The 8,767-nt window shown below is 40.3% G+C and overlaps 1 protein-coding gene across 2 annotated transcripts; it reads left to right on the top strand.

Annotated features, from left to right (window-relative positions):
* Positions 1 to 1,611: 1,611 nt before the first annotated feature.
* On the top strand, positions 1,612 to 8,512 carry cbll1 (Cbl proto-oncogene-like 1, E3 ubiquitin protein ligase). 2 transcript variants are annotated; one of them, XM_039791277.1, is made up of 6 exons: positions 1,612 to 1,715; positions 2,586 to 2,750; positions 3,451 to 3,557; positions 6,705 to 6,788; positions 6,866 to 6,939; positions 7,176 to 8,512. In XM_039791277.1, the coding sequence occupies exons 1-6, from the start codon at positions 1,703 to 1,705 to the stop codon at positions 8,185 to 8,187; spliced, it is 1,455 nt and encodes a 484-aa protein (XP_039647211.1). In that variant the 5' UTR covers positions 1,612 to 1,702; the 3' UTR covers positions 8,188 to 8,512. The 2 variants fall into 2 exon arrangements, with proteins under 2 accessions (XP_039647211.1, XP_039647210.1); XM_039791276.1 differs by having other exon boundaries at positions 1,619 to 1,715; positions 2,583 to 2,750.
* The last annotated feature ends 255 nt before the right edge of the window (positions 8,513 to 8,767 follow it).

Below are 8,767 nucleotides of genomic sequence, written 5' to 3'. Positions count from 1 at the left end.
TTCAGTTTAATTAAAAGGGAGTCCATCCACTATTTATCATCATTGATTTCAACCAATCATTAACTCCCATAATACCAATGTGATTTTCTAACTACATTTACTCATAGTGATCTTCCTTAATAAACAGTTTCCTATACTAAATCTGACACTAATTTAGTATTGCGTCTGTTTTTCAATATATAGAAGTTTGCGTCACAACTATTTATTCAAAATAAACATAATGCAATATAAAATGACTCGCTCAATGAGTTGCATTGAATTATAACCATAACATGTATTTTATGTAAATGTAAGAAGTTAAAGTTGCAGTTCTTTGTTGAGTTCCATTTAGTTAGAAATACAGGTGAAGTACTGATTAGGGGAGGTACTTGGACTAGGGTGTTTTGTAACTGAGTCTGACCTATAACCTTAAAAGAATATTAAGGTATATCGCATAATTAATAATGTTTTATGTAGGAAACCCAACCACCAGGTCACATCCTCACTATTTGAAACCACAGATTTCAGTCGTGTCACAAGTAGTTGAGCACAGTGGACTATTTGGCAGAGTAAGATAATCAGGACAGGCAGATTTGCAAAATAATGGTTGTGGGTTGAAAGGCAAGGTGTTTTGGCAGCAGTCACCAATTATTTTTGGGGCTTTTTTCTTTATTAGATAGTACAGACAGAGAGGAAAGGGGAGAGAGACAGGGGATGGCACGAAGCAATTCATATAAATTTCATTTATAGTGTCAAATCATAACAGCAGTTATTAAGTACTCAGCCTGGGGCACACACTCTACTGGGTGAGCTAGCTTTCTTGGATCATACGACAAAGCTCTGATTGATTCCATTCAGGCTTGATTGTTTCCACAGGCTGGATTTTCAAGTTTGAGTTTTTCATATTCAATGTTAATGTCTGAGGGTGTCAGTGTCAATGTTAATCCAATTTTATTTATTCATTTATGCATTTATTATTTTTTTTGTGCAATCTGAATATTTGACTCTGTGAACCCTAAACAAGCAATAGGCTATTTGCTTTTAAGTTTTTGAAAATGGACAACTTGAAATGACCTTTTGGAAACTTCATAGAGACAAATTCAAACCACCTAAATTCAGATACATGGTTTTCAAAATAAAATATTTCAATGTAAAAGTGGTATTTCATTTTCAGCATTGAGTATTCAATAGTGATTTAATTTCACAATTAAATAATCAGCTCCAAAATAGGATTCAAAACCTTATTGCCTTGGTTTGCTTCCATATTGGCCAATCAGAAAGCAGTGATTATTACAACTGTTTTGACCCACAGCCGAGAAACTTATAGCCCTAATGATATTAAACCATGATATGCATCCAAGAAACTCCTCTGGTTAAAAGACTGTAAAAAAGTTATGTTTACGTGACATAATATTCATTAAAAATCATTAATTGTCAGCAGAATCTGTTAACTGATTAAGCCATACGTTATTAGCTAGATATTTATATCAGCAATGAATGATGAATATCCTTGAGTTTGTGGTTTTAGATATTCGCTCTTAATCATTATGTCCTGAAATGTTTGTTTCTATTGTCTTTCCTTAACTTGTGTTGTGTTTTCTTCATCTCTCACTCTTTCACCTTTCTCCCTACTTCATATTTTCCTTCTCTCCTGTGTTCTTTCCTTTCCTCTCTTCACCTCGCCTTCTCTATCCCACAATGCATTGTGTTCAGTCGTTGGATCATGGACCAAAGCGGTAAGCAAAATACCCTGTAGGGCGGACATTAGCAAACTTATTTTATGTGATATATTTTTCACCACACAATTGTAGTTGTTGTTGTTGTTGTATCAGCTCTTATGATAACGACATATCACCCACTCTGTATACGGGTTTGCTACGACATCCCGTTATCTTCCATAGCAGCGTTTAACGTTAAGCTAACATGGTCCAGGCTAACGTTAGCTAAAACTGGCTAGCGATGGAGTAGCGCTAGAACACTTGTGTTCACCAAAAGTTAACGTTACGTTTTAAATGAATCTATGAGATCACATACAAAGTGGCAGCCGAGTATACACCGTTACTACCGTATATTGAATGCGTTGCATAGCTTTCCCACATGTTAGTAGGCGTAACCGCTAGCTGCGATTGACTTGGGGCGCGAATGCTAGCTACATCACCAACGTTAGCATAATGCTAACCAATCTAAGAGCTGATATAACGCTAATTGCATGTTTTCAGAATATTTGCTCTAATTTCCGAGTCAATCCTCGTAGCTTTCAATGTATGGTCCCAAAGGCATACCGCTAGGGTCATAATAAATGAATTGCGAGTTCATAACATTAACGTAACGTGATTCGAGCTGGTAAAGTTAGAACACGTTATCAGATGTTACTAACTTTGAATATAACGTTATAATTCTTCGTGAGATATGTGGTGTTAAGGATGTTCTCTAAAATGTGTCCCCTCAGTAACATTCAATCAAACGGTTGTAATTCTGACTAAATGCTGGCATGGCCTTTGAGTGCATGTTGAATCATTTTGTGTATATTTTTTTTTTTTTTTTTTTTAATCATTGCACTAAAGACTAAAAAGTAGTGTTTTGTGTATTACATTTACCCCCAGCAGACAATGATCTTCAAGGAAGTGATGGTTCTGGGATTTTGGGTGGCCCAGATGTTCGCAGACGAATCCCCATCAAACTCATATCTAAGCAACCCATAAGGAGCAAACCTCAGCCCCGCACCCAGAGACCCAGCAGCAGGCCATGTAAAAGTGAGGCTGGAGAAGATGGTAGGCACATTCTGCAGTAGCTGAGGTAGTGTTGTTAGTGTATTTCAATCAGTGTTAGTGAGGGTCAGAAGTTTGACCTCTTTGCCAACACGAATCGTTCCAGCTATGTTATTGCTACCTGTTAATTTTATTTCATTTTTAACAAGCCTACAGTTGGGCAATGTGGCTGAAAAAGCTTATTGTCAAGCCCTGTGTAATCAGTTAGTATCCAACACTGATGTACGTACATTGTGCCGTTTACCTTTGCACCACCAGAGCGTGCCAATGTATCGCCCATCGTTACCATAATTTGGCCATAGACTGCAACCCAAATAATCTACAGAGGCTCTTACACAATGCAATAGTCTCCTCAATTGTTATATCACATGCAGTATTACTTGAACATTTATATTGGTTGTTACTGAAGTATCTCGTCGCAAGGCAGTCTTGTTTTCCTATAACGCTTTAAAGTTGATCATGTAAAGACATCTGTTTGATGTGTGATCTCAGAAAGACATAGATGTCTACACTAACTTTTCATGTATTTTAGTTTTTTATATATTACAGGTATCTAGAATTATTAATACATTAACTTCTGGTCACAGCCCTATCAAGGCCCATGGTCACAACTTTGAAAACAATAGAATTAGACTTTAGGGCTTTCTCTGTTTGTTTGTTTTTCTGCATTACATCATTAATATTTGTGCCTTGTGTGTTACAGATACCTTTGGCTTCAAGCAAGAGGAGAGGTTTGATTGTGGAGCTAAAGCTGGTGATGTGTTTGCAACTCAGAGGAGATTCCCCCAGGCACTGTTTTGGGACTATAAGGTACATCACCTGTGGGGAGTGAAACAACCCATACAGCGTAGACCAGGGATGGGCAACATTTGTGATTTAAAAAAAAAAAATTTTTTTATCCTCACTACCTGAGGGCCAGATTGTGACTGCGCACTTCGACCAGTAGGATGCTGTAACCCTTATCATTAAATTAGCAAAGTGTAGCTACCAATTACAATTGGAATTTAATGGGCCACTTGCTCCCAACACCTGTCAAACAATTTATTGATATTTGGAAATTGATGTGCAGGCCGTACTTAAGTGAGGACAAGGGCTGCCGCCGATTGCCCATCCCTGGTTTAGACGGCTGCTAACCCTGTGAAACCCAAGCCATTTCTGAGCGTTTTTTCTTGCTTCTCAAATTAACAAGCACAATCGTGGCCAGAAGCAGGAATAGCTTCTAAATGTCTTTTAAGCAGTATAACACAGTTATATATAAAATATTTTATAAAACATTACAACACATTTATTAACTTTTATTTTAATTTTATTTTTTTATGGAAAATCAGATAATACAGCATACAGGTAAAAATTGTGTCTGTAGATCATTCACACAAAATTATTTACATTTTACAAACTTAACACCAGTGGTGAAATGTAACTAAGTACACTTACTCCAGTACTGTACTTAAGTCCAAATTAGAGGTACTTGTACTTTACTTGATTCTTTTCTTTTCTTTTCATGCCTCTTTCTACTTCTACTCCGCTACATTTCAGAGAGAAATATTGGACTTTTGCATTGAGTACTTATACTTTTAATACTAAGTAGGGGTGCACCGATCCAATATTAGGATCGGATGTCGGCCCCGATATTGAAAAAATAGCTGGATCGGAAAAATGAAGCGCTTCGCGGCCGATCCAGTTTTCTTTTTTCTTTTCTTTTTTTTCCTCCATCGCAGCACAGGGACCCCTATTAACTGCGTACCATTCTCACTCATGGTAGTAACTTAATAACCCACAACTAACTCTTTAAAAGGATAAAACAACATAGCATATAACAATTTGTGACTTAAACAGTTTCTAACGCTAATCATTTTACATTTACAAATGTTGCTACACTGCCCAACGGCATGCTGGGTAACATTATAGCTGCTAGCCTAGCTAGCTAGCCAGGTAGCATAACATCTGTTAAGCTGGGAGAGGCTCTGGTCGGTACTGCACATTCAAGAACCGAGAAGAAAGTTAGCTAGAGGATGAAGAAAGACCGGAGATACACCAGAACAACGTGTGCTCAAGAGAGGAGCCGTCTGTTGTTGCAAGGTGTTTTTGTTTCTAAAAAATCGGACATAATTTAGCCACTGTTGTTGCCCGTCGCTCTAACGTTACGTGCTAACGTTAAAGACATGTCACTTCAAGCCTGCAGCGGAGCAATGTTACGAAAGCAGTCCACCTCCGGTCCCGCTACAGACCCTTGAGAAAGATGTTAAAACACTGGATTTAATGTGGCCGGGTTGGCTCAGTGGATAGAGCAGGCGCACATGTATTTAGAGGTTTATGCCTCTATGCAGAGGTCCAGGGTTCGAGTCCGACCTGTGACTATTTCCTGCATGTCTTCCCCCTCTCTCACCCTTTCTCACCTAGCTGTCCTATCGATTAAAGGCAGAAAAGCCCAAAAAATAATCTTAAAAAAAACCCCACTGGATTTAAGATGTCTCGCCTCGCTGAAATACGTCCGCCAACCTGCTAACATTATTCAAACAGCGAAGGAGGCTGACAGCGGAGCTCCGTTCAGTCCCCCACTACAACCTAACTTACCTGTGGCCAAGGTAGTGTCTATACAACTAGCTTACAACTATTTTGTTTTGAAAGGGAAACAAAGTTGTTTGTCTGTGTAGGCTATTCATTCGATTTGAGTTTATTTTACTACTTTGCAGTTTGCACAATAAAAATAGTTTAGCTTCTGTAACTGTTTGATGGATTCTCCTTCATATAAAGTTATTGTATAATGTGGAGCCACACCCTTTAGTAATCAAAGCTTTTAGTAAACATGATGACATTAACATGTTTTTGTGATATTCTATGTACTCCTGACAGTAGAATAAGCCATTATAAACCTATATAAAGGTGGCCCATTATTGTTATTTATTTAAATTTATTTTAAGAAGTTCGATTTGAATGCACAATTGTTTTTTTTTAAATAACAAATAAATAAGAATTCAATACATTACATCAATGTTATTTTGTCTTAGTTAGGAAAGTAATGTTTAGTTAGGAAAGTCTGGTGGCTTTAGTTTCTTGGTGGAGGGAAGGTATAAGGTGGAAGTTATGCAGTTGATTATTAATTCAGCAACGGTATGGTATCGGGTATCGACATATACACAAAGCCCAGGTATCTGTATCGGGACTGAATAAGTCTGATCGGTGCATCCCTAATACTAAGTACATTTTCCTGATGATACTTACAGACTTTTACTTAAGTAACATTTTCAATGCAGGACTTTTACTTGTAACAGAGTATTTATACAGTGTGGTGTTAGTACTTTTACTGCAGTAAAGGATCTGAATACTTCTTCCACCACTGTTTAACACTAGGCTGTGCTGTAGTTTGGTGCTGGGGGTTGCAGTCTCAGTCGCAGATTGGATGAATTTTCATCACATGGCTATGCCTCACAATAAAACTTTTCTGTAGGTTGAAACAAAGTTTTATGCGCTTTACAGCTTTTTGATCATGCAAATGGTTTATTTTTTTATTAATTTATTATTTTTTTAAACAATTTTTTGAAGTTGGACATGTTCTCATGTTTTTTTTTTTTTTATATATCCACTTATTGTTTTTTTGGCTTAACTTTGGAGCTTTTTTTTTCATAATTGCAGTGTTCTACCAAGATACATTCACAGACAGATGTAAATTTAAGAATCTGAACAATTTTTTCAGCTTCTTCTAGAAGTGTTTTTTTTTAAACAAAACATGCTTTTTCAAACCCGCCGGAGAATCAGAAAAGTTGTCCTGATGTCACACTGTTTTAAACATGTATCTTCCTATTGGTCCCGGTGTGGGGAATTCTCTGATTCAGTCAGAATGGGCAAACAAAAAAGTAGACAAATCCTCAGCACTGATGATATCCAAGTAAGTGTATATGACTGTTTTAACGGTAGTTACCTGTGCTTTCTCTCCTCTTTTTTCTTTTTCTTCAACAGTTAAATTTGATTGGAGAAAGAGATGAAGTACCAATTCACTTTTGTGATAAATGTGGTCTTCCTATCCAGCTATATGGACGAATGGTATGTATTTAGTTGAACTGTGTGCAGGCAATCAGAAAAATGTTCATATGTCTGATAATTGTCCTCTGACTCCTCAGATCCCCTGCAAACATGTTTTCTGTTATGACTGTGCTTTGCTCCATGAGAAGAAAGGAGAAAAGATGTGCCCTGGGTGAGCTTTTTGAGACATTTTAACTATTTTCGATGTGGTGAATATTGCAAGACCTTAGTTTTAACATCCTGTATTATAAATGAGATTCTGAGTGGTGAATCGGTTGATTTAACAATATTTACTGGACCCCATTTAGCAGTATTTTACTAAAAGGGGTATGTGGCATTTTGTGATGTAGCTCCTCAGATGTGTTATATTACTGCTTTGTGTCTCTGAACTGTTGTCCCTGTGTTCAGCCTCACAATGTACAACTGCACAGACCCAGTGCAGCGCATCGAACAAAGCCAGCGGGGTGCCCTGTACATGTGCAGTGTTGTGCCGGGATGCAAGCGCACCTACCTGTCCCAGCGTGACCTGCAGGCCCATGTCAACCACCGCCACATGAGGGCCGCCAAGTCTTCCGCTGGCCGACAGGAGCCTGTGCACCTGCCCCCTGCATCCGAGGTCCCGGACCGTTTCCGCGTGCCTCCACCTCACCTACCCAAGAACCACGTGCATCTCCCAAACCCGCTCCAGCATGGCAGTCATGATCCCTACAGTCAGCCGCCCCCACCTACAGCTCACGAAGCCCCGCCCCCGACCGCTCTTGGTCCCGAGACATTCCGCATCGCCACGGTAACAACCCGTAAGCACAGCAATCTCATCACCGTGCCCATCCAAGATGACTCCTCCTCTCGGGAGCCCCTCTCTGGTGGGCCAGGCCCTGCTCAGCCACCCCACCACCACCCCGGGGACTATCCCGGGCAGCCGCCTGTAGTGTCCCACTCTCACCACATGATGGCCCCGCCGCAGCAGCACTTCGGCCCGCCACCTCCCCCGCCTCCTCCTATCAGCCACCCCATGCAGCATCCTCCCCAGGCCTCTGGTACACCACATATGGTGTACAACCAGGCCCCTCCGCCCCCCATGTCCACAGCTCCACCACCCATCACCCCACCACCAGGGCACATCATGGGCCAGATGCCCCCCTATATGAACCACCCGCCCCCTGGGCCTCCACCACAGCACAGTGGCCCTCCTGTCAACGCCCCCCCACCTCATCATTACAACCCCAACTCCATGCAGCAGTTCCCTGAAGACCAGGGCACCCTCAGTCCCCCGTTCAGCCAGCAAGGAGGGCTCAGTCCTGGGATGTGGCCCGCTCCAAGAGGGCCCCCACCTCCACGAATGCAGGGCCCTCCTCCCCAGGGCCAGATGCCCGGACCACACCACCCAGATCAGGGCCGCTACCGGCCTTACTATCAGTAAACTGCCATCTGAATGAATGGGCGACAGTGTGTCATTCTGTTCCATACCACTTGTCTGAATAATGTGATAGTAGACCTCAGGGTTACAGGGTGTAGGACTTTGATATGACATTGGCCCCGAAGAAAATGTGTATGTGCTGCACATTTTAATTAAGTGTACTGAACTTCCCGCTGAACATACAATAGACTTGGAGAAGAGCAGCAATGTCCCTTTTTTTTTTTATAGTGTATGGTAAATATTTCTGTATATATGTCAGCTGATTCCACGCATATGTACTGTACATTAAAAGACGCTAACTATGTCTCAATAAATTTTTAACGGCAGATGTGCTTCTCATCTTTGTTTTGATATGAGGACTGGTGAAGGATCACCAGCTGGTTTGTTTGCTTTGGATGTTATTCAGAACAGTTAGCATTTTAACATTGAAATCATCTTAAGACATTTCATTTGGTAATTAAAACATGTTTTATAAAAGAAGACCCTTGGAAATAACCAAATGTGTGTTATGTTTTATAAGACATTCTGTGAGTCTCTTGGATATGTCTGGTTCTTTCAAAGCTTATGTCCCCAAGTTGAAGAA

The sequence above is a fragment of the Perca fluviatilis genome, chromosome 23, assembly GCF_010015445.1.
Source record: "Perca fluviatilis chromosome 23, GENO_Pfluv_1.0, whole genome shotgun sequence".
NCBI lineage: Eukaryota > Metazoa > Chordata > Actinopteri > Perciformes > Percidae > Perca > Perca fluviatilis.
Note: the sequence above shows the minus strand (reverse complement) of the source record. Positions and strands in the feature narration are given on the sequence as shown.

Bases quoted from the DNA above. Each gene is read 5' to 3' on its own strand.
- cbll1 (XM_039791276.1), top strand. The intron at 6,789-6,865 runs GTATGTATTTAG...CTGACTCCTCAG, and splicing joins TCCAGCTATATGGACGAATG to ATCCCCTGCAAACATGTTTT. The intron at 6,940-7,175 runs GTGAGCTTTTTG...CCCTGTGTTCAG, and splicing joins GGAGAAAAGATGTGCCCTGG to CCTCACAATGTACAACTGCA.